Source organism: Amblyraja radiata, chromosome 12 (assembly GCF_010909765.2).
Source record: "Amblyraja radiata isolate CabotCenter1 chromosome 12, sAmbRad1.1.pri, whole genome shotgun sequence".
Classification (NCBI taxonomy): Eukaryota; Metazoa; Chordata; class Chondrichthyes; order Rajiformes; family Rajidae; genus Amblyraja; species Amblyraja radiata.
Window position 1 is genome coordinate 43,355,065 of NC_045967.1, and position 26,764 is coordinate 43,381,828.

General features: G+C 40.5%; 1 protein-coding gene across 4 annotated transcripts in view; it reads left to right on the forward strand.

Annotated features, from left to right (window-relative positions):
• med12 (mediator complex subunit 12) overlaps positions 1 to 26,764 on the forward strand; it is a 120,536-nt gene that overhangs the window by 50,497 nt on the left and 43,275 nt on the right. For all 4 annotated transcript variants that reach the window (XM_033030649.1, XM_033030651.1, XM_033030652.1 and 1 more), the window contains exons 13-23: positions 1,812 to 2,041; positions 6,307 to 6,411; positions 7,571 to 7,741; positions 9,870 to 10,014; positions 11,949 to 12,067; positions 12,454 to 12,597; positions 13,798 to 13,961; positions 15,324 to 15,455; positions 16,032 to 16,259; positions 20,739 to 20,883; positions 21,377 to 21,497. In XM_033030649.1, coding sequence (XP_032886540.1) covers positions 1,812 to 2,041; positions 6,307 to 6,411; positions 7,571 to 7,741; positions 9,870 to 10,014; positions 11,949 to 12,067; positions 12,454 to 12,597; positions 13,798 to 13,961; positions 15,324 to 15,455; positions 16,032 to 16,259; positions 20,739 to 20,883; positions 21,377 to 21,497 — 1,704 coding nt within the window. The remainder of the gene's footprint in view (positions 1 to 1,811; positions 2,042 to 6,306; positions 6,412 to 7,570; positions 7,742 to 9,869; positions 10,015 to 11,948; positions 12,068 to 12,453; positions 12,598 to 13,797; positions 13,962 to 15,323; positions 15,456 to 16,031; positions 16,260 to 20,738; positions 20,884 to 21,376; positions 21,498 to 26,764) is intronic.

A 26,764-nucleotide genomic window follows, 5' to 3' on the forward strand; every position in this document is an offset into this window, starting at 1 on the left:
TTTATTAGCCAAGTATGTTTTGCACCATACGAAGAATTTGGTTTGCCATATGGTCATACCAATAAAAAGCAACAAGATACACAAAATACATTTTAACATAAACATCCACCACAACTACTCCTCCACATTCCTCACTGTGATGGAAGGCGAAAAAAAAGTTCAATCTCTTCCCTTCTTTGTTCTCTCGCGGTCGGGGGCCTCTAAACTTCAGTTGACCGGATGATCTTGGCTCCCGTAGCCGGCAGTCGGGCCCCCCGCGTCGGGGCGATGAAGCTCCCGCATGGGGGGGAATCTCAGTTCCACGCACTGAGCGATCGGACCCCGGGTCGGGGCCAGTGGACCCTCCTGCAACTTTGGAGCTTCCTGACATCAGTCTCTACCCGAGACTGCGAACTCCTCGATGGTGAAATTCACGGGCGAGTAATTGTCCATTCCCTGCATTCCCTGTAATTCACGGGCAAGTTGGAGTGTAAATCCCAGGCAAGGGATCGCAGGCTCCAGTGTTAAGTCCATGGCCCAACAGTGGAGCTGAAAGTCAGTCTCGAACAAGGCCTCCAGCTCCATGATGTTAGGCCGCAGAGCGACCGGAGATACGATCTGGAAAACAATCGCATCTCCGGCAAGGTAAGAGATTCAGAAAACGTTTCCCCCGACCCCCTCCTCCAGCCCCCACATAAAACAAACCAGAGGACATTAACACATACTTTTAAAACACACCAAAAATAACAAAAAAGGCGAAAAGACAGACAGACCATTAGTGAGGCTGCCATCGCTAACGGCGCCACCCAGTAGTATAAAAATTCAGATATACTTGCAACCATCCATACATTCATATCAACGTTTGACCTTCAGTTAGTGACAAGACTGAAACGAGGAAAAGAAGTGGAGGAACTATTTTACTGGTTTTAATAAGTGTGCCTCTCTTGTGTAACTTTCATAACATTATCCCATAACATGTGGATATCCACTCTGAGACTGCTTTGTAGTAGGTGTGATCTTCCTCCCCAATCAACGGGCACTTTTAAAGCTCTTATTTCCATTCCTGTGACTTGGGAATACGTCTGAGATCGAAGTTCTGTGTGATTCAAGTTCAAAATTGTTCAGCACAGACCAGCCTGGTTTAAACAAAAGATTACAGAATTGTCAACAGCTTCAATGTTTTGGCAGCACTTTTTTCTTGGCACAATATGTAAACACATTTTGGGACCAACGTTTTTAAAATCACTCCTTTGCCACTGCTAGAGTAGAGTTTTCAGAGAGATAGAAATTACAGAAGTTTCCACTCTCTGTAAAGGTGCTTGTGAATTCCTGCATACGCAGATTTTTTCCAAGCCTTTTCAATTGTCCCATTCCCACTTAAGCAACAACCACATCTCTGTGACAACAAACATATATGTTAAGGGGCTGTCCCACTGCGGCGACCTAATCTGCGAGTTTAGAAGAATTTGCCCTCGACTCAAACTCGCAGCATGATCGACACGTCCTTCGGATGTCTATGAGGTCACTGGAACTCTCCTTCAGGCTCGAGGGAAGTTGCCGAATACGCGTGGCCTCAGCTAGGTCGCGGAAATTTTTTCAGCATGTATTCCATGTGTGTGTATGTGTGTGTGGCCTCGTGTTCTGCGGATTAGGTCGCCGCAGTGATTTCTGTAATCTGTCTATCCATTGTATCATCTCCCACTCTCTCCCCCTTCTCTCCATAATTCGGAAAGACGCATACATTTCAAAAGGTGTAATCTGGGCATGCTTGGTTAGGACTCAATTTAATGATCTGTGTGACTGCCATTGACCTTTCTGTAATTATCTTTCAGCTGATCCAAGTAGTGAAAGTGAGAAGGCTGAATTTGCCAACTTGGTCCTCCTGTTCTGTGAGCTGATTCGCCATGATGTTTTCTCACACAATGTCTATATGTGCACACTGATATCCCGAGGAGATCTGTCATCAGAGCAGCATGCACCCAGACCACGCTCACCTGTTGATGATGCCGTGGAAGAGCAGGATCGAAAAGAACAGGAAGGAAATAATAGTGTGAAACTTGAGGTAAAAGAGAAACCGGGAGTAGTTTTGGAAATTACACTATCTTCAACACTGAGCTTTCCTTTGGGTCATAGTCTAGGTGTTGAGCAAAGTGTCACTGACTGGGAATAGTCAGTTGGACATTAGAACATTTTGTTGCTCATGTACGCAGTTTGATATCTGTATCCATCATGGTGGAGACTGAGAATGCCAAGTTAATAGGTGGCATTTAACCAGTCCCTTGTCATTGTGCTATCTGAGGTTTGAAACTCTTAAATGGGGCTGATGGAAAATACATCAGTTTGGATTGGCATAAGAAAAGCCTAAGAAACATGATAGTACTCTGAGACACTGATACATCTGTTTGTTCAGTGAGCAATCAGCATTTAATCAAGCAGGCCACCTCCCTGTGGAAGGAGAGATGATGATCATGCATAGCTTTATTTTTCTTTTGTGGTTTGAATAGACTGTCCATGTATCGTAGATACATTGTTTGGTTTGTTTATGTGATTACCATTTATTAAACACCCCTGAAAGTTTTTTATAGCTAATATATGATTTTGAATTTGCAAAACAAGTTCAGAAACAAAATGTAGAACAATTAGCTCGAATGATTTCAAATATGTTGAACGCTTTTATTGACACTTGATTATGTAAACCATCTAACCACAGTATACTCACTAAATACCCACCTCTCATACCTCAAATTTGTCTATTTCAAGCATTCCTGTTACAATCAATTGTATCTACAGAAGTAGATCTTAATTCATTCTCAATTAAAGAATTCCTTATTTCCGTCAATCTTCATTTCATGTCTTAAATTTAATTTATAAATCTGGATGTGATGTCATCTGATAATTTGCTGGTTTCCCATTTTTTAAAACACCTTTTAAACTTTGAAATAGAGACAAATCCAATCAAACAAAGATGTGCGTATGCAGAAATTAAAAAAAAATCAATTAATTGATTAAAAAAAAAAAAATTCTGCATACGCACATGGCTGATTGTGCACCTTTCCCGTGACTAAACATTTTTCCTTCCAGAATTCTTCCTGTCAGTTTACTCAAAATTGAACTGTACTGAGGTGCTAATGTCTTCCCCTAACAGCGGTAAACTGTAATGGTATTTTGGAGCTGGAACAGAGCAGATGGAAATTTATAAGATGGAAGTAGAGTTCAGGTCCGTTGCGGGTTTGGGTGAGTGAGGCCCAAAGTTTCGGGAGAGTGGGAATGTATAATCCGTTTGTAAAATATATTTTCTGGTATCCCCATTATTTCCTGGTAGGCCTGTCATACCAAAGGCGCCTTTTCTATTTCAGTGTGTCTGTCATATAAATAGCTTTATATTTTTTCATGATTAATAGTTGGTAATGTGAGTGATTGTACTGATCTGGGTTGCTTCTGCAGTCCTAGTGCAGCAATCAAATTTTGAGTAATATTTCCAGTGTTATTACCTTGCTGGCTTCAAAGAATATCGTATTTCTACCATAAAGAGTAATGCTGCATTTTCAACAAGATAATTGCAACGTTATGGTATTATGTTGTAATGCAGCAGATATCTGCTTATATCACAGGCATTGTATCCTTCCCATCCTGGTAAAACTGATGCTATTATTTGAATTCTGATCCTTATAAATGTTAAATAAAAAATAAAAAATGTCCCTACTTTTCACGTGACTAAGCTTGGTGCAGTTGATAATGCTCCTGCCACTAAGACATTTGATACTTAGCCCCAATTTTAGTCATTCTCTTTAATTTTGTTTAATATTGCTTTTGCCCGTTATTTTTCTTGGTGCAGCAATGGATGATACCAAGAGGAGTTGTTATGTTTTAAGTATGATATGAGGTAAAATTTGCAGTAGGGGAGATTGAATCATGGATTACTCCCATGGCTTAACCCCTGCCTGCACTCAGTTGGACCAGTACTTGCTTTGCCTTGTGGAACACAGCATGCAGTTCCTTTGTAAAATAACAGGAGGGTGGTAAATGATCATTGGAGCTAGCTAAATTTAAGGATTTTCCTTAATCATTCATGATCGATTAAGTCATAGCCATTGGGAATGTAATTGGTTTATGATGCTGCTTAAAACTTCCTTGGCTGTTTGTGGTGAATATCATCTACTGGGTCCATTTTACCCCTCCTCCCTTTATACCGTCTCTCTTCCCTCTTCGCTCGCAGTCCTAATTCAGGGTCTTAACCTGAAATGCTGACCATTCCTTTCCTCCCACAGGTGCTGCTCAGCTCACTGAGCTGCTCCAACGGTTATTTTTTTCTCCTCAGATTCCAACATCTGCAATCAGGTGTCTTCAACTGGAAGATAAGGTGCCCTCCATAATGTTTGGGACACCGACCCATCATTTATTTATTTGCCTCTGTACTCCACAATTTGAGATTTATAATAGAAAAAAATCATGTGGTTAAAGTGCACATTGTCAGATTTTAATAAAGGCATTTTTTACACATTTTGGTTTCACCATGTAGAAATTACAGCAGTGTTTATACATAGTCCCCCCATTTCTGGGCACCACAATGTTTGGGACACAGCAATGTCATGTAAATGAAAGTAGTCATGTTTAGTATTTTGTTGCATATCCTTTGCATGCAATGACTGCTTGAATTTTGTGATTCATGGACATCACCAGTTTATGGGTGTCTTCTCTGGTGATGCTCTGCCAGGCCTGTATTGCAGCCATCTTTAGCTTTTGCTTGTTTTGGAGGCTAGTCCCCTTCAGTTTTCCCTTTAGCATATAAAAGGCATGCTCAATTGGGTTCAGATTGGGTGATTGACAGCCACTCAAAAATTGACCATTTTTTAGCTTTGAAAAACTCCCTTGTTGCTTCAGCATTATGTTTGGGATAATTGTCTTGCTGTAGAATGAACCGCTGGCGAATGGGTTTTGGGGCATTTGTTTGAACTTGAGCTGATAAGATGCAGCTATACACCTCAGAATTCATTATGCTACTACCATCAGCAGTTGTATCATCAATGACATTATGTGAGCCAGTACCTTCAGCAGCCATACATGCCCACAGATGAGGTGGTATGCTATGGATCTTGGGCAGTTCCTTCTCTCCTCCATACTTTGCTCTTGCCATCACTCTGATACAATTTAATCTTCATCTCATCTGTCCACAAGACCTTTTTCCAGAACTGTGGTTGCTCTTTTAAGTACTTCTTGGCAAACTGTAACCTTGTCATCCTATTTTTGTGGCTAAGCTGCGGTTTGCATCTTGCAGTGTAACCTCTGTGTTTCTGTTCATGAAGTCTTCTGCAGACAGTGGTCATTGACAAATCCACACCTGACTCCTGAAGAGTGTTTCTCATCTGTCGGACAGGTGTTTGGGAATTTTTCTTTATTATAGAGAGAATTCTTCTGTCATCAGCTGTGGAGGTCTTCCTTGGCCTGCCAGTCACTTTGAGATTAGTAAACTCACCAGTGCTCTCTTTCTTCTTAATGATGTTCCAAACAGTTGATTTTGATAAGCCTAAGGTTTGGCTGCAGCCAATGTGGATCACTTCCTTCATGTCAGGAATCACCTCTCAGTACTTCACTGCAGCGTTCGACCAGTACCTCAGATTACTGTCTAAGACATGTAGATGATCAGAAACATTTTTCAATAAAAATCAAATTTCATCAGACAATTGACATGTATTAAAATATTAAAGCTAATTAAACTAAAGTTCAAAAATAAATAAATGTTTTAATTTAGTTTAGTTTATTCTTACAACGCGGAAACAGGCTCTTCTGCCCACCGAGTCTGCACCGACCTGCGATCCACACATATTAACACTATTCTACACGCACCAGGGACAATTTACATTTATACCAAACCAATTAACCTACAAACCTGTACATCTTTGGAGTGTGGGAGGAAACTGTAGATCTTGGAGAAAACCCACGAAGGGCATGGGGAGAACATACAAACTCTGGGTGCCATAGTCTGGATCAAACCCAGGTCTCCAGTGCTGTTAGGCAGCAACTCTACTGCTGCGCCATGGTGCAGCCCTCCTGTTATAAATAAACACATAGATCTTTTCTTAAGTGAGTTTGGCCGAATTCAATTGAATAGGACTGTGCCTATAGGAACTTTGGCTGATGTAAATTGGTGGCCAGACAAGGAAAGTATTCGGCCTCCTAGCTTGGTGCATTTACAGAACACTTTCATTGATGAATCAATGGGCACAATAACAGATCAGTTGTAATTGCAAATGCCTTGCAGTATCTTGTGCTGCAGATTTAGAACATCTGGGTAATTCTGCTATTAACTATAAATGTGTTTTCTTTCAGGATACAGGCTTACCAGAAAGTATTGACATAGATCACAACTCAAGTGCTATTTTTGAAGATGTGGAAAAGAATGACTTTAAAAATGATTTTAGTGCTGATTTTACTGTAAGTAAATTTTATTACTAGTTTCTCCCACGTAATTTTATATTATTCACTATTTTCCTTGTTTCATTCTTCTTGCCTCCGGTCCTTGTTTGGGAAATGCATGATTATGGATTTTATGGGAGTTTAATTCATTTATTTTGTCCTTTGTTTGGAAAAAAAGATGTGTAGTTTCTTGGTGCATTTGTTCAGTTTATAATGTACTGCCATTCATGCCAGTTTAATTGTTTAATTACACATAATCATTTAATTATTGAATTGATGAAGGACAGCATGGAAATTCCAAACTCAATCAAGGTTTTATGAAAATGCGCTGCAATAGAGATTAATTATTCTATATTGATGTAAAAGTATTAAGAGCTTGGGTGCTGTGTACTTTACTATATCAGTACCATCTCCAACATAAGTAGGTGCAACTGTTTGAACTTGGACATAAAGTTAAAGCTACTATGTGAGATTCTCAGTGGAGCGTGCTTCACTGCTAGGCAGATGTAGTAATGAGATTACAGTGATAGTGACATATAGCTGCAGGTCTGCATTGATGGGAAATCGATCAATTCTTTCATGAAATCTTGCACAAATGGATCAATAATCAGCAATCATAAAACTAGATTCTCAGGCAGTTTAATGAAACCTTTTTAGTACATAATAAATTTACTGCATTGAAATTTGATTTCTGATCTCTCCTGTGGCTGCTCAATTGTTATTTGTATTGATTCTGTTGATAGAGATTGGTGGATACTGATGTTGAAACCGAGCTCAAAGCTACCCGATTAGAAATGTTAATATTTCCCCCTATTTCTATCTATATATTTTCTTTTGGTTCTTCTTCCTTTGCAAATATTTTCTTCTATTCAATGCTGTCACAAATCTGAACTATTTAATTCAGTTACGTATTCTCCATGTAGGAGTTTAAACAATGAATATGATCACTGTTTGACAGTGAGAATATCACAGATAGGTAGGAGTCACCGGAAAACAATAAGAATCAAGAATTGTGGATGACTTTTGGGATGCATTTGGGCGTGTGTGATGTGGGGAGGAGGGGAATAAGATAAAGGAAGGACAGTTCTTGAAGTTGGAATTCAATTATTTAACATTGTGCTCTACATCTGTTCAGGTTTTCATTGAATTGATTATTTTTCATCTCATCAATTTATAGGTGTTTTCTCCTCCGATGCACTGTGAATCCAAAGCGAGCCCATCTCCAGAAAAACCTGCCTCAGAAAAAGACATGAAATTATTACAGAAAGAAAAAATGAATGATGCGTTTCCTTCACCATATGAACAATCCAGGCACATACAATATGCAACACACTTCCCCATCCCTCAGGTGAGGTTCTAGGATAATTGTTTTTGTTGAACATTTTGAAGCAATTTGTTATAGTTTTCGTAAAACAGTGTTTAAAAGTCCATTGACCAGGATATAGACAGATATGTCCGAATCTGTGGTAACTTGCTAGAGTTTATTCAGTCATTGGGGGCACTTGTATGCTTACCTAAAATATTCTGTAGAAACTCCTATTGCCAGGAGGGTTTCAGCACTAAACATTTTGCTGCAATTCTATTTTATACAGTTTTGCTTCTGTTCAGGTCATCCATTTTTATACCGTCAGTTATATAATTTTAAAAGAATGATTATTTTTGTGGGTGTAGTTTTGAATCCTTCTTTGAAAATAATCTGTGTACATTTTTGACAACTAATGTGTCTCATCTAACCTGGCATGCTAGGGGTTCTAATAGATTAGGGATGCAGGAATGCCTGTTGTTAGAGGATTGAGATGTGAGTGGATAGAACCATATAAAACCAAGCAGAGAATCTCCTGAAAAGGAAATTATCAGGTGAGTTAACATCTGTGAAGAAAGAAACCAAGTTAATCTTACTGCTGCCAGACCTGGAGTAATTTTTTTTTTTTTTCACATTTCCAACATCTGCTGCATTTTATTTGGTCAGAACTGGTTGTATTTGGTTGACGGCTTTTGCCAAGGAACCTAATTGGAGAATAGCTGAATAGTGAGCGGAAAAGTTTGTATACGACTACTTCTGATGAGATTTCAGTTGTGATCCAACTAGCCATTCTTCATAAGACACCAGCTAAAGTTCTTGGGCAAATCAATAGTTATAACCAAGCTTGATCCTTTTCTACTGTGTCCTTTCCTGCGTATGTTCCAGCAGATCACTTGAAACCGATGAAGAATGGGAATCTTTTTTGTTTGTCTTTAGCTTGGATGGCAATTACTGCAATATCATAATAAATATCAATTTAATAACATTGATTGAATTTTCTACTCTTTGATCTGTAAGGTGCTTGTACCATACCAGAAGAAGGATCAAAGCATATTTTCCAATCAGATCTGTTCAATGCTAATCTGCAATGGCATTTGATTTTAGAACTCCTACCTGTGTCTTCACACCTTACCTCACATGACTTTATTACTCTTTGCTTACAATTTTCCCCAGTCCTATAACTCTGGGAAAGTCTTCTAATTCTCTTCACCATCCCCCATTTTAATTTCTCCACCAAAGGTACTTGTTACTTCTTCTCTTCTTGCGGATGGCGTGCACAGTCTAAAGTTGTAGGACAACCTGTTCTGTTTGATCTTCTGTTTGTGCACGCCAAGTCGATTGCATTCGTCGAAACAGGGTGGACCACGTAAAGGTTGCAATCTCCCACCTCACTTGTTACTTCAGCAGCTGAGTTCCTGAGCTGTGGAATTTAATCCCATAATGCTTACTGCCTGTAGCATTATTAAAAAAAATACTGTAGTCCATCTCTTTTGAACAAACTTTTAATATGCCCCAATGCCTCGTGATTTGACAGTCAAATTTTGTATGATGTTGTTATGGCTTGGCTTCAGATATTTTGCTTATTAATGATGCTATATAATACAACTGGTTCTTTATCCGTTCAGCCTTCAGCATAGTACTTATCACATTTGACTTTTTAGCCCTTTACTAAACAATATTGTTTATCTCCCAGCCACAGTAATGATTCTAAATGCTGATAAAATTACATTGTGCATAATCTGACTTGTCTTTAATGCCTGATAGATAGATAGATTAAATTGAAGGTTATAGAAGGTATCCACTAAGTGTGGGAACTCATAACATAATTTAAGGGATCGACTTGGAATAGTATCTCAGGCAAATTAATGCATATCTAAGGATACAAACATCTTATTGCTATCCTGTTGGCTATGAGGGCCTTTTGCAAAACAAATTTGGTCGCCACCACTTGGGTTCATGGTGTGTATGACTCCCCAAAACATTAATTGGGAATTTTCTGGTTTGGGTAAATATATTTGGGAAGATAATTGTTTATAATATATTTATTTAATTATCTGTTAATGGGGTATAACATTTGGCTGTTGTTGATACAGCAAAACATATTTTGGCAACATATTTTATTTGTTTTTCTGGTTCTTTTTTTCCCCCCTTGTCCTTCCATCTATGAAAACAGGAGGAATCTGCAAGTCATGAATGCAATCAGCGCTTGGTAGTTTTATATGGTGTTGGCAAGCAACGAGATGAAGCTCGGCATGTAATTAAAAAAATAACCAAAGACATCTTGAAGGTTTTAAACAAGAAGAGCACTGCTGAAACTGGTAAGCAGAGCATGTGAGATGCTGAGTGTTGCAGGTTTTATGCGTGAATTCCTTAGATCCATATTCACATTTATCACAAGCAGCTTTGACGGTATTTGCAGGATCATATGGATTTTTTTTTTGGATCCTGATTCCTGGTATGGTGTATATCATATCATAACTTGATCTCATGGGTGATGAATTTGACTTCTTGAAGGTGGCTGCTTTTTGTGAGACAATAAATTTGTTTTATTCGTAATGGACTTAATGGAATCTGCAAAGGGCAGTAATGTGTGCAGTTCACTGGTGGAATCATTGGAGAACATCAGTTGCTTCATTAGCCAGAACCTCGGGATCCAAATGTATTCCTTAGACTTGAAATCCCACACACACTCCAGTTGATAATGTTATACTTTTTAATTACATGGTGAGGTGAAGAATGATAGTGGTGATTTATGCTTTGCCATGACCTTGCCATTTTATTAACTTCAGGGTCATGTATGATACAAGCCAAACAATTTGTCACATAAGGCATAGATTCAAGCATTAGTATTTAAAAAAGAACTGCAGATGCTGGAAAAATCGAAGAGACAAAAATGCTGGAGAAACTCAGCGTGAGGCAGCATCTATGGAGCGAATGAATAGTCGACGTTTCGAGTCGAGACTCTTCTTCAGACTGAAGAAGGGTCGCGACCCGAAACATCGCCTATTCTTTCGATCCATAGATGATTCAAGCATTAGTATCAGTTTCGTATCACATGAAAAATAAGATCGCTGACACTCAACAATCATGATTGTTCATTGAAGTGCTGGCATAGATTTTATGCAAAAGTAGAAAATTTGTCACTTTTTATACAAGTAGGGTCCTTTCTCTGATTGCCAAACTCTTTGCTGAGGCACGAATATTGTGTACTACAAAGAAATAAAAAGTGAATAATGTTGTAGTCGTATAAAACTTTGGTTAGTCCCTTTTGACTTCCTGAGTATCATCGGGCAGACTTCATCTTTTCTTGCTTCATTGAACCGTACTGTGGCCCTTCATTAGAAGCATGGGGTCTGAGTTTGCTTGATCTTAAAAAAAAAAAACATTCTGTTGCTGCAAACATAATTAGATAGCATTTGAGTTACGATTTTAACTCTTGTCATGGTTTGGGATTTTTAAACCATCATTAATCCAAGTATTTTTTTGTTTTTATATCGATCTCGTCCATCCTTAAGGTGCCTAATTAAACAAAGATCTGGCTATGCTCGTAGCAATCAGATTGTTTACCTCTGTTGACTCATCCTCCTGAGACTTCACAATTAATTTTAAATGTCAATATTCAACATTTAATATTTATATATTCAATAATGAATAAGGTGAATACTTTATCTAGAAACAGTATTTTAATATAATTTGGTATGCATTGAAAGCATACTATTTAATTTCATAAATAGAAAGTGCAATGCCTCACAATATAACTCGCTGCTATGACTAAACTGTATCTTTTATAGTCACTGGCATTTTTGTCTGATTGTGAAAGCCACCTGGTTTGTCTCGTCTTTTTTCATTGCGTCCATTCAATTTGACCCCCTCATTCACGAAATAAGACTTTTTTTTTGCTTGCCACAGATGAGGTGATTAATTAAAATGCAACTCTTTGGGATTAGAGGTGACATAAATGTGTTTGCAGGATGGATAGCTGCATAAAATTTGCTTCTGGATACAATCTGATCAAAGTGGACAATGTGGTGGGAGATATAGTATTACTTGGGTAATGTGAAGTTATTGAAAAATAGCAAACAAAAAGTAAATGTTTTGAGCTAGTTTGAGAGAATGTATTGTCTTTTCATCATCTTTCTGTTGTCATGATCATGTATGGTTTGAGTTTTGAGTTTAGTTTATTGTGACGTGTACCGAGTTACAGTGCAAAGCTTTTGTTGCAACAGTTGATTAAAAAAACATCTTTGTATAGGTGGGGAGGAAGGACAGAAGCGAAAGAAAAATAAACCAGAAGCATTTCCTACAGCTGAGGATATATTTGCCAAATTTCAGCATCTTTCACATTTTGATCAGCACCAAGTTACCTCTCAGGTGAGGGTTAGATTAATTGTAAGAATTGACAGATTTGCTCCATCTATTTGTGAGAAATTTAAAATGATGTAAGAAAACTATTAAAGATGTATCATGTATTACCTGGGCTAATATCATCGGGTAGTCTTTATCTTGTCTTGCTTCACTGAACCGTACTGTGCCCTTCATTAGAAGCATGATGTCTGAGTTTGCTTGATCTTAAAAAAAAACATTCTGTTGATGCAAAAATAATTAGATGGCATTTGAATCACTGGCTTTGAACTTTTGAAAAAAATTACACGTTAATTGTTGCATTTGTTTTGCCATGTAGCTCCTGTTACATCTTTCCATGAGATCATGTTAATAATTTTGTTCATTAACTATTCTTGTTTGTTCTATTGTGACAGGTATCACGGAATGTGTTAGAACAGATCACTAGTTTTGCCTTGGGAATGTCCTATCATCTGCCTCTCGTTCAGCACATTCAGTTTATTTTCGATCTGATGGAATATTCCCTTAATATCAGTGGATTAATAGATTTTGCTATTCAGGTACTAGTCTGTTTCCTCTGTCTCGTGTGGCTTGAACTAACATAGTGATGATCAAAGCAGATATTTCCTTTACATTCTTGGAATGATTTATTTATATGTGAAACTGGATTAACTTGTTTATTTATTGCCTCTTTGTTTTTCTTCTCTGGAAGGGGCTAAATGTGGCTGGTTTACAATTCTGTAAGCATCAGCAGTTCACTCCTGCTTGATGCACTTGCCCATTTATGATCACAGTTGGTTAGTGCTGACAGGCTGTTCTTCACTGAAGATCATCGCAGTGGAGTTTGATTATGTTCTGATCATGTTATTCTTGGAATAAGTATATGGAATTGGTATTATACCTGATATTCCCCAGTAACTCCAGCCCACCTTCAGTACCTCAAAGCTTGTGAGGTCCATAGCACCATATCAGTTACGTAGCTTTGAATTGAGATGAAGAAACATTGGTCTGTATATTTTAGATTTTTTTTTTTAGATTAGATTAGATTAGATTATACCTTTAATAATCCTTTTCAGGAAATTACAGTGCCACGACAGCTTCAAGACAAACATAACACCACACATTTCCTTAAATTGCTTCCATACTTAACAAGTTAAAATACGTTAAAATACAAGTTAAAATACAATTAATTTTAAAAAAGTGCAATTATTTATGCGCATTATAAAGTCTTATAGCAGCTGGTAAACAGGACTTCCTGTATCTCTCCGTTTTGCACATTGGTGCAATCAGCCTCTGACTGAAGATGCTGCTCTTGATCACCTTCAGGGCATGGAGTGGGTGAGTGGGGTTTGTCATTATAGAACCTAGTTTATTTAGAGTTCTGGCCTCTGCCACCTGCTGGACCGTTCGTTGCTCAGCCCCGACCACTGAGCCGGCCTTCCTGATTAGTTTGTCCAGTCTGTTTTTATCCGCTATACGGGCGCCATCTCCCCAACAGTTCCACACTAGGAATATACTTGACACTGCAAACCGAGGTGCTGTGGTATTTATCAAAAAATATTTATATCCAATGAAGGTGCTGCAGTTATTTTTCTCCAGAGTCATCTGCTGAAGAGAATAAGTAATGGAGTGCGCATGAAGTCATGCAATTTGCACCAGAGATCTGAACATTCTATTGGGATTGCTATGTTATTTAATTATGATGTACCATGAATGTTATTCATATTTTATGTTTGATTCTTCTGAGTGCTTCTTTGCAGTTGCTGAACGAATTGAGTGTTGTGGAAGCAGAGTTGCTCCTGAAGTCATCCAGTCTAGTTGGCAGTTACACAACAGGTTTGTGCCTGTGCATTGTGGCAGTCCTGCGGCGCTACCATTCCTGCCTTATTCTCAATCCTGATCAGACCGCACAAGTATTTGAGGGGTGAGATTTATTGACTATTTCTGAACATTTTTGAGAGAATTTTAAGTGTTTTATGAAGGTATGCTTTGTCGGTAATTTATCAGACACCATTTCAAATTGGAGGATTGGATATTTGCTTTAGGAGGGATCAAAAGTAGAGGGAGAAGTATGTTGCACTGTAAATGTTGGGTTGAATGCAATTTATATGAAATTCTCTTGGTTAATCTTGAACTGCCCAGAAAACATATTCATAGAACATGTTCTATGTAAAATGTGTAACAATTTGAGAACATACAATTACATTCCTCTGACATAGGAATGAGCATTGCCTCTGAACAAAGAGTTTTAAGGAAAATAAATATGAATATAGGAGACAATATGAATATGGCTTCAGGTGCTTTTCGGAGTCTCTGTGTATTTTGCTGTCAGGATTTTTTGGATAGGGGTGCAAGTGTGATTGGAAAACATCATAGAACAGTAAATTACTTACACATGTACTGCTGTTGGTTTAAGTCGGGGTCGGCAACCTTGTTCTGTATAGGGGCCAGGACGCATGTCTGTTAGCGGATGGCGGGCCACATCTATCACGTGTACACATGGATCCCACCCCCATCTCGCCCCGGATGGCAGGCATCAGATCACGTGTTCACATAGATCTCGCCCCTTCGAGGACACCACCCGCAGCACTGGCCCCCAGTTACGGGCGCTCACGAACGTGGCGTACCTGCGGAGCATTGCCTTGGCTCTGTCCTGAAGGCGTTGGCTCAAATACTCATACTCACTCGTCCCCGGCCTATTGACAGCCCCAATCCCGACAGTGAAGCCCAGGCACAGAAGGTGCGCCGCCGTGCTGGCGGCTTTGCGCAGGATGCGGCACAGCCAGAGCTCGGCACTCGGCTGCGCTCGCCGGCTCCGCAATAACGGGGACCGACCCCCCCGCCTGCTGGCCGGATGATTTCGGGTCACGGGCCGCATTCGGCCCGGGAGCCGCAGGTTGCCGACCCCTGGTTTAGGTAGTTTAATACTATTATGCATCAGTTTACACAATAGTTAAAAACGTTTTGCAGTTTTGATTGGAATGTCTTAGAAACTAAATTACCATATTCAGGTGAAGATTAACACTATCAGAATCGAGATGCTGTCTGATGCATTTTTTGAAGTAATTTTTAAATGTTTTAATGGAAATGTAATACAGAAATCTAAATATTCTGATTTTCGCACAAATAAAGTTCCAAATCATTACTGGCCAAAATGTACCATGATGTCTTTAACCATCCTGCTGCATGAAAGATAGATAGACTTTCTGGGCTGCTAGATATTTCATCTCCAAAGAAAATGTTTCCATGAAAATAGAACTGTAAGTGGTTTTGTTTTTATTTTCAGTTTGTGTGGTGTGGTGAAACATGGAGTAAACCCAGCAGACTGCTCCTCTGCAGAGCGTTGTATCCTTGCCTACCTCTATGATCTCTACACCTCTTGCAGCCACTTAAAGAGCAAGTTTGGCGAGCTCTTTGGGTAAGAATTATGGATGTATTACAGATCAAGTATGTGGGAAGATTACTGCCAAATATTGCTTGTTATTTGATGGAAAGACTGGGAGAGGGATTTTCAAGGTCTGGATGGGGTGATATTTTCCTTGAACTCATGTTTGAACTTTGATTGGTTGGCTCCTAGATATTTCTGGAGTTATTGCATGCTGATATCTGTTTAAAGCCTTAGGCTGCATTGAACTAGAAAAGTCCACAGGTGGGCCATCGAGTCTATTGCATCAATTGATTACATAAAATCCATTATAAGATGGACTCTTATGTTATCACACATTTAATGTACTGAGAAACATTTTGGAATTAATGCATTAAATTCCTTCAGGGTTTAAAAATGCTTATTTATTGTGTGTATAATATTCAAGCTTGTTGTGCTGCAAAGATGAGCCGCCCCATCAGCAAAGGAATAGTTATGTTTGTCAAATAAAGACCTTGGCGACACCTATTTGCATGAATTTTAGATTGTGGTATTTGCTTGCCAGTTTTGACAAATCTTGAAATAGGTTTTGATTAAATTCAAAATTGCTGCCAATTAACTTATTTTTAGTGATGCCTGCTCCAAAGTCAAGAATACCATCTACAGCAATATTGATCCTTCTGATTCCAACATGCTCTGGGAACCCGAGTTCATGATCGATGCCATTGAAAACCCTTCTGCACACAACTTTAGCTATTCCATGCTTGGAAAAATCCTGAATGACAATCCAGCCAATCGCTACAGTTTTGTTTGCAATGCACTAATGCATGTCTGTGTGGGACACCATGATCCTGATCGGTAAGAGCCTGACTGTTTTTACACTTGGATGACTAATTTGGTGTCAACTCCAGCACTTTTTAAAATTGCTCCTTAAAATCGATTGACCTTCTACAGAAAAACTTAATTCATTAGCTTTACAGAGAATGGAGTTTGCGATGAGTGGGATTGGTACATAGGGAAAGGTGTTTGCTTTTGATCTTCATGTGGCTTTATATTGTATTCAATTTTTGGCAACAGTAGCCGCAAGTGATCGAACAAATAATTTGTTCAACCGTAATGTAAATTGGCCAGGTCATATTTACTTTGGTGTTTGTCATTAGGCTGGGTCTTAGTTGCTAATGAAAGTTATGTTGTATTATGAGCTTTAGAATTATAGTCAAACATCATATTGAGCCTTTGGCCCAATTTGTACATGCCGACCAGGATGCCTTATCTAAGCTAAGCCCATTTGGCCTATCTCCCACTAAACCTTCCCTAGCCATTTACCTGTCCAAGTTTATATTAACTGCTGTTATTGAACCTGCCTCAACTACTTCCTCTGGCATTCCCACCATTTTCAGTGTGAAAATGTTTCTATTAAATCTTTCCACTCTCACTTTAGTTCTTACTTTCCCTACCATGGGAAAAGGACACTGTGCATTCACCCTATTTATTCCCCTCGTGATTTTATACAACTCTGCAAAGTCATCGTTAAGCTTCCTGCGCTTAACGGAATATAGTCCTAGCCTGCCATACCTCTCTGTGTAGCTCAAGTCCTCGAGACCTGGCGCTCCTTCATTTATCTACTCAGCATTCTTTCCAGCTTAATGGCATCTTACTTATGGCAGGGTTACCAAAACTGAATACAATATCCCAAGTGCAGCCTCACCAATGTCTTGTCCAACTGTAGCACAATGTCCCAACTTCTATACTCAATTCCATGACTTATGAAGGCTAGGTTGTAAAAATGCCAATTTGAGCAACTATGCGATCCCTTTGCTTTTAGACTATACTTTGGAGATACAGCGTGTGAACAAGCCCTTCGGCTCACCAAGTCCATGCCAACCAGCAATCACCCCGTACACTAGCACTATCCAACACACTAGGGACAATTAACAGAAGCCAATTAACCTACAAACCTGTACATCTTTACAGAGAGCACCCATAGTCAGGATCGAACCCACATCTCTGGCGCTGTAAGGTAGCAACTCTACCACTGCGCCACTGTGCCTCCTCAGGGTCATACCATTCACTGCAAAGGTTCTGCCCTAGTTTGATTTCCCAAAATACAAATTTCCAAATAGCTTGAATTTCTAATTGTATGGAACTGTTCTGTCCTTATCAAGGTAAATCATTTCAGAAATAGAACAATTATGTCGAAATAGAAATGTCTAATTTGTCTATTTAATTTGAGATGTGTTCAACCTCACTAACTATGATTCACACCTGTTTTAAGTCATCCTTGTGGTCTATTATGCAGTTTAATTGAGAGGCCATTTTTATTTAACATAAGCATTCATGCAGCTGAAAGAGTTTTTTTAGTTTAGAGATACAGCGCGGAAACAGGCCCTTCGGCCCACCGAGTCTGCACCGACCAGCGATCTCCGCACATTAACACTATCCTACACACATTAGGGAAAACGTACACTTATACCAAGCCAATTATACCTACAAACCTGTAGGTCTTTGGAGTGTGGGAGGAAACCGAGATCTTGGAGAAAACTCACGCAGTCACGGGGAGAGCGTACAAACTCCATACAGATAAGCGCCCAAAGTCAGGATCAAATCTAGGTCTCTGGTGCTGCAAGCACTAAGGCAGCAACTCTGCCGCTGCACCAACGTGCTGCCCTTTAAGCCAGTGCTTCTTAAACTATTTCAGTATAATTTGCCCTTGAGTCTAAATCACAAAATTTCTTTCACCATGACTAAATGTTCTTATGTCTTTTGGTAATTTTCGTTTTATTCTCCTTTGTGTATAATTTTATATATAATTTATTTTGTCACATGAGCAAAACACATAAATTAACTCACTTCTTAAGTGTTTATTTTCAACTTATTGAACATCCTAAAGTATGTAAAGAAAACCAGGAGTGGAAAAAATAAGAAGTTTAATTACCACTGGAGTTGGAAAATCATTCGATTAGAATGTTAAAATTCCATTCCGACGTCTAAACACTGGGCTTCAGCACCACCCTAGCCTTTTGGGTTTTGATTCCTGCAGTTTTTTTCTTGGAAAACTAGCTCAAAATATAGCTAGAATTCATGGTGCTTGATGCAAATAAGTGCTGGTAGATTGAAGTACAGTAAATATATGTAGAATTCTAGTTTTAGCAGAAAAGTAGCTAAAATGGCAACACAATGGCCACTAGCTCGTCTGGTCTTCCTTAAAAGGTTATATTACAGTAAATTTAGGAAATGTCCTGCTACTTTGAAATTAGAAAACCATAGGTAGAGAGAAAAAACATGGCAAAATTCAAGTGAGTTTATTGTCATGTGTCCCTGTATAGGACAATGAAATTCTTGCTTTGCTTAAGCACACAGAAAATAGTAGGCATTTACTACAAAACAGATAAATGTGTCCATATACCATGATATAAATATATACACACATGAATAAATAAACTGATAGTGCAAATAACAGAAAGTGGTTGGTAATAATCAGAGTTTTGTCCGAGCCAGGTTTAATAGCCTGATGGCTGAGGGGAAGTAACTATTCCTGAACCTGGTTGTTGCAGTCTTCAGGCTCCTGTACCTTCTACCTGAAGGTAGCAGGGAGATGAGTGTGTGGCCAGGATGGTGTGGGTCTTTGATGATACTGCCAGCCTTTTTGAGGCAGCGACTGCGATAAATCCCCTCGATGGAAGGAAGGTCAGAGCCGATGATGGACTGGGCAGTGTTTACTACTTTTTGTAGTCTTTTCCTTTCCAGGGCGCTCAAATTGCCGAACCAAGCCACGATGCAACCGGTCAGCATGCTCTCGACTGTGCACCTGTAGAAGTTAGAGAGAGTCTTCCTTGACAATCCGACTCTCCGTAATCTTCTCAGGAAGTAGAGGCGCTGATGTGCTTTTTTGATGATTGCATTAGTGTTCTCGGACCAGGAAAGATCTTCAGAGATGTGCACGCCCAGGAATTTGAAGCTCTTGACCCTTTCAACCATCGACCCGTTGATATAAATGGGGCTGTGGGTCCCCCTCCTACTCCTTCCAAAGTCCACAATCAGTTCCTTGGTTTTGCTGGTGTTGAGGGCCAGGTTATTGCGCTGGCACCATATGGACAGTTGCTCGATCTCTCTTCTGTACTCTGACTCATCCCCATCAGTGATACGCCCCACAATAGTGGTGTCGTCAGCGAACTTGATGATGGAGTTCGCACTGTGGTTCGCTACGCAGTCATGGGTATAGAGTGAGTACAGCAGGGGGCTGAGCACGCAGCCTTGAGGTGCTCCCGTGCTGATTGTTATTGAGGCTGACACATTTCCACCAATACGAACAGACTGTGGTCTGTGGACGAGGAAGTCAAGGATCCAGTTGCAGAGGGATGCGCAGAGACCCAGTTCTGCGAGTTTGGTAACCAGTTTGGAGGGGATGATTGTGTTAAATGCCGAGCTGTAATCAATGAATAACAGCTTGACATATGAGTTTTTGTTGTCCAAGTGGTCCAGTGCGGAGTGGAGGGCCAGCGAGATCGCATCCACCGTTGATCTGTTGTGGCGGTACGCGAACTGCAGTGGGTCCAGGTTTTTGTCGATGTAGGAGTTGATTTGCTCCATGATCAACCTCTCAAAGCACTTCATCACCACCGGCGTTAGTGCCACTGGTCGATAGTCATTGAGGCATGTCACCTTACTCTTCTTGGGCACCGGTATAATTGATGCCCTTTTAAAGCAGGTGGGGACCTCAGACCTCAGAAGTGAGAGGTTGAAAATGTCCGTAAAAACTCCCGCCAGTTGGTCCGCACAGGTTTTTAGAACACGACCGGGTATACCATCAGGACCAGGTGCTTTTCATTGCCATTAAAACCAATAAGAACTTACCAACCACTTTAATGGCATTGCCTTTTTTAAGTTTAGAACAAATATATTAGTATCTGAATAAATTAAGTCATTCACCCTTCATTCCACCCCTCTAGTTTAATTCACCCCAAAATAATTTCATTCGCCCTTGGGTAAACCATTCACCAGTTTAAGAAGCACTGCTTTAAGCAATGATTTGGGCTGAATTCAATCCTGAGGCAGAGGCAGATGAATTGTGCACTTGAAATCACAACTCTACCTCGTCCTCTTGTACCAGCATTTTATTGTTATTTGGGATTTATTATTAATTATGAACTTTTAGACAAAGGATGGATGACTTATTGTTCTTCATGAACATGAGTCCTATGAATATAATACTAAGCAAATTATCTAACTGTTGCTATTCTGGTGCCCACATGCACATAATCCTGCATGCTTGCTTCTTTGAAGTTAGATTGATTATTCTCTTTGCAGATTGTTGTACACCTGTCTTTTTTTATTTAGTGTGAATGATATTGCTATCTTGTGTGCGGAGCTAACTGCCTATTGCAAGGCTCTCAGTGCAGAGTGGCTTGGTGTGCTCAAAGCACTGTGCTGTTCATCCAACAATGGAACTTGTGGCTTCAATGATCTTCTTTGTAATGTTGATGTAAGTATTTTTTCCATCATTCTGATTTTGAAGTTTTGTTCTATTTGGTTAAATTTGTTAGTTCAGTTAACTACCCATATTCAGTTTTTTACATTCAACCTGAGCATGTATGCTTTTACTACATTGAATTTAGTACATTGAGTCCATTGGAGCTGCTTCATTTTAAACTTGCAACGGTTTAAATTTGCAAACTCATAAGTGAACCATTTGGGTTTTTCTAACAATTTGACAGGTTAATAGTCACTTTCACAAATGGCACATTTTTTAAATGAAACAGATGGAAATATGAACCCCAATTTCATGTTTAGTTTGGATTGTAATACACTCTTTCATATCTGTCTGTTATTATCCCCAAAAGAGATCTAAGAAAGACCTGGGCCTTCTGATTAAGGAGGTGAAAGTTAACCGTTCCGCCATTCTGATTCAAAGCACTTAGCAATAAATGGCTTAACTTCTAATAGTCTCTAAATTACAAATGTTCTATTTTTCGCAGGTGAGCGATTTATCATTCCATGATTCTTTGGCAACATTTATAGCTATTTTAATAGCTAGACAATGCTTGCTATTGGAGGATTTGATTCGATGTGTGGCAATCCCCTCACTCCTTAATGCAGGTAACTATCTCAACTTCAGGTCCACTTTTTATGGTGCAACGGTATTGAATTTCGCTTTTCATTTCAAGCATGGAATTAAGAATGCGCCTTTTTGCATTATGCTTTATTTTATTCATGTGCATAGAATTGTTACAGAACAGAATGAGGATATGTAGCCACTAAGCCTTCACCAACAAATTGAAAAAGGAATAATGGTCCATCCCATACCTCAGCTTTTTTTTCTGTAGTCCTTTGTTTGTCTTCTCCCTCAAATATCTATCTAATTCCCTTTTGCAACAATTAATTCTGATTCCATTGTTTTTCTGGATCATGACAATTTGTACATGAGAAAGCCAAAAATAATGCTACAGTCATCTAAATTTGTCTTTAGTTTAATTTAGAGATGCAGTGTGAAAAGAGGCCCTTCGGCCCAACGTCCATGCCGACCATCAATTACACATTCACACTAGTTCCATGTTATCTCACTTTCGTATCCACTCCCTACACACTACGGGGAATTTACAGAAATCACCGACTGAGGAACCCAGGTACTGTACCTTGAAACGCCGGGATGACCCCCAGAGCCGACGGGCTGGTTCTCCCAGCAACAACGGAGCTGGAGCTGCCGACTTTGAGGGAACCCCCGTTCGTTACGGAGCTGGAGCTGCCGTCTGTGAGGGAATCCCCGTTCCAGCGCAGGTCCGCAGAAACAGCAGGTACAGCAAGCACAGTACCTGGAAACAAAGGGGAAGCCTCCATTGTGTCCGGAAACGTGGCCGTTGGGCAGGACTTCAGGTCAGAATGAAGCGCAGGGGACTTCGGCCCCCTCTCCCAACTATCCTACTGGCTAATGTACAGTCCCTTGAAAACAAAGTGGAGGACTTAAGGGCAAGACTGCTTTATCAAAGGGAGCTGAGGGAATGCTCTGTGTTCTGTTTCACAGAGACATGGCTCACCCCCAGCTCCCCAGACTCAGCGGTCCAGCCTGAAGGGTTCTCCATCCACCGCATGGACCGTACCCTGGCATCTGGGAAAGGGAGAGGAGGGGGCGTCTGCCTCATGGTCAACTCTGCGTGGTGTTCCGACGTGGCAGTCCTGTCCAACTCCTGCTCTCCACACCTCGAACATCTGGCGGTGAAGTGCCGTCCCTTTTACCTCCCGAGAGAATTCACCTCCGTTATCCTGACCGCGGTCTACATCCCACCCCAGGCAGACGTCCGTCTGGCACTGGAGGAGCTGCACGCCGTGGTCAACAAACACCAGACGTCTTACCCCGAGGCATTTACCACCATTGCGGGGGACTTCAATAAGGCGAACCTCAAGAAATCACTCCCCAACTTCCACCAACATGTCTCCTGCTGCACCAGAGGACCAAACACCCTCGACCACTGCTACACCACCATCAAGAATGCCTATCGTTCTATCCCTCGCCCTCACTTCGGTAAGTCCGACCATACCGCGGTGCTGCTTCTTCCTGCCTACAAGCAGCAATTAAAGAGCGCACCCCCAGAAGTGAGGACAGCACAGAGCTGGTCGGGGGGGGGGGCAGAAGAACAACTCCAGGACTGTTTGGAGTCTGTAGACTGGGCAATGTTCAAGGACTCGGCAACGGACTTGAACGAATATGCCACAGTCGTTACAGACTTCATAAAGAAATGTGTGGAGGACTGCATCCCTACAAAAACCTTCCGAGTGTTTCACAATCAGAAACCTTGGATGAACTTTGAGATCCGCACTCTCCTGAAGTCCAGACACAGGGCATTCACATCCAACGATACAGTGGCCTACATGAAGACCAGATACGACCTTGGTAAGGCCATCAAAAAGGCCAAAAGGGACTTCTGCTCCAAACTGGAGGACGAGACAGATGTTCGGCAGCTGTGGCAGGGTCTGAATGCAATCACCTCCTACAAGGCAAAACCAGGAGGCAGCTCGAATGCCGGTGTAACATCACTCCCTGACGAGCTCAATGCGTTTTACGCACGCTTTGACAGGGAGAATACTGATGTGCCTTCCCGATCCCCCATTCGCTGTGATGGCATTTCAGTCTCAGTCACAGAGGCCGATGTCAGGAAATCCTTCAGAGGGGTGAACCCCCGAAAAGCACCTGGACCTGATGGTATACCCGGCCGTGTTCTAAAAACCTGTGCGGACCAACTGGCGGGAGTTTTTACGGACATTTTCAACCTCTCACTTCTGAGGTCTGAGGTCCCCACCTGCTTTAAAAGGGCATCAATTATACCGGTGCCCAAGAAGAGTAAGGTGACGTGCCTCAATGACTATCGACCAGTGGCACTAACGCCGGTGGTGATGAAGTGCTTTGAGAGGTTGATCATGGAGCAAATCAACTCCTACATCGACAAAAACCTGGACCCACTGCAGTTCGCGTACCGCCACAACAGATCAACGGTGGATGCGATCTCGCTGGCCCTCCACTCCGCACTGGACCACTTGGACAACAAAAACTCATATGTCAGGCTGTTATTCATTGATTACATCTCGGCATTTAACACAATCATCCCCTCCAAACTGGTTACCAAACTCGCAGAACTGGGTCTCTGCGCATCCCTCTGCAACTGGATCCTCGACTTCCTCGTCCACAGACCACAGTCTGTTCGTATTGGTGGAAATGTGTCAGCCTCAATAACAATCAGCACGGGAGCACCTCAAGGCTGCGTGCTCAGCCCCCTGCTGTACTCACTCTATACCCATGACTGCGTAGCGAACCACAGTGCGAACTCCATCATCAAGTTCGCTGACGACACCACTATTGTGGGGCGTATCACTGATGGGGATGAGTCAGAGTACAGAAGAGAGATCGAGCAACTGTCCATATGGTGCCAGCGCAATAACCTGGCCCTGAACACCAGCAAAACCAAGGAACTGATTGTGGACTTTGGAAGGAGTAGGAGGGGGACCCACAGCCCCATTTATATCAACGGGTCGATGGTTGAAAGGGTCAAGAACTTCAAATTCCTGGGGGTGCACATCTCTGAAGATCTTTCCTGGTCCGAGAACACTAACGCAATTATCAAAAAAGCTCATCAGCGCCTCTACTTCCTGAGAAGATTACGGAGAGTCGGATTGTCAAGGAAGACTCTCTCTAACTTCTACAGGTGCACAGTCGAGAGCATGCTGACCGGTTGCATTGTGGCTTGGTTCGGCAATTTGAGCGCCCTGGAGAGGAAAAGACTACAAAAAGTAGTAAACACTGCCCAGTCCATCATCGGCTCTGACCTTCCTTCCATCGAGGGGATTTATCGCAGTCGCTGCCTCAAAAAGGCTGGCAGTATCATCAAAGACCCACACCATCCTGGCCACACACTCATCTCCCTGCTACCTTCAGGTAGAAGGTACAGGAGCCTGAAGACTGCAACAACCAGGTTCAGCAATAGCTACTTCCCCTCAGCCATCAGGCTATTAAACCTGGCTCGGACAAAACTCTGATTATTAGCAACCACTTTCTGTTATTTGCACTACCAGTTTATTTATTCATGTGTGTATATATTTATATCATGGTATATGGACACATTTATCTGTTTTGTAGTAAATGCCTACTATTTTCTGTGTGCTTAAGCAAAGCAAGAATTTCATTGTCCTATACAGGGACACATGACAATAAACTCACTTGAACTTGATCACACCCAGTGAGAACCCGCGCAGTCAGAGGGAGAACATGCAAACCCCTGAGGTCAGGATCGAACCTGGCTCTACCGATGTGCCATTGGGCTGGTTTGTTGTTTGATTCCCACGAGAAGAAACCCTTTCTCTACAATTTGAGCCATCTCTATTGAATCATTTTCTTTTAAAAGCAGAACAGTCTTGGACTCTTCTGTCTGTCCTTAACATTGGAAATCCATTATTCCCAGGACTTGTGCACTAAGTCGTTTTAGCCCCTTCTCAAGGAGTTCTCATAATGCATTGAAGATAAGAATTGGGTGCAATATTCTACTTGTGGCAACCTTTTACTGAGGTTTTGTACATCACACTTTTGCTTATAAATCAAGGGCACTATTCTTTTTTGGTCATGTTCTATATTTTTCCTGCTACCTGCAAAGATTTGTGCAGGTTTTTGCACTCAGGGTTTTTCTGCGCAAAGGTATGCACTTAGAATTCTGCCCATGATATTGTATTGCCTTTCCACATTTCCTGCCAAAATGTATTTCATGTTTCTGTCCTTTAATTTTCAACTAGCCCATTCCATCAATTTGTCTATTTTCTCATAGTTTACCACAATTTTTCTCACAATTTTTTGTCATCCATAGATTATGAAATGATATCCTGTACACCAGGTGACTAATATATATGAAGAAGAGTAGTCATTCAATTGTTGACTCTTGGTGAATATCACCACATGCCTTTCTCCAGCTCTAAAGCAGAATTTATTGCCTGTCTATTTTATTCCGTGAGCTTTGCTTTTTCTTACATGCTTATTACATGACACTTTGAAACTTACGTAAATACTTCAAACTGCAAAAATTTCTTCAACCCTTCCTTATTATCAACAATTCAATGAAGCTAGTTAAGCATGGCTTGCTTTTAAACAATTCTGTACAATTACTTTCTCTTGACTCTTCTGGAATTTGAACACTTCTATTGAATCAAGTCTCCCTATAAAACAGGTTTGTCCAAATGACTAATTTTAACCTTAATGTAATTGATAACTACAATCATTAAGATGCATTCATCTTCATTTTTCGACTAATGATGCAACCTTCCAGCCCTCTGGCATGTTTGGATGATTACACCAAATGTCGCTGTAATTTTACCTTTACTTCCTTCTATTCATTATATTCATTATTTGCGAAGGAATGCCTACCTGTTCATTATTTAAACGCCTATGGAAGATTTTGATTCAGTTTCATTATATTTTATGTACCCTGTTGCAGGCACTAAAATGCGCTTGCATTACCTCTTCCCTTTCTTTTACTGTCTACTTTTATCAAACCTTTGTAGGAAGCACAACTTGAACTACTCTTAAAGATCATCATTCTATTCATCCTTCATTTTTCTACGTTAGCAACTTGTCCATAAGAAATTTGCAATGTCTTTTTCAGAACAATGATTTTTTGTGACCTGCATCTTTGTACTGAATGATGTTGCCCTATTTTTTTTAAGATGATGCATTTTGTGGAATGTAGCTTGGCAATCTTGAAACAACTAGATTTCTAATGGTAGATCAAATTAAATCAAATTGAAGGCTGGTTATTTCAGCATAATTGTAAGATATTGATTGGTTGCATAATTGTCATCAACGTTTGATTTTACATCTAGGTCCTATTTTGATT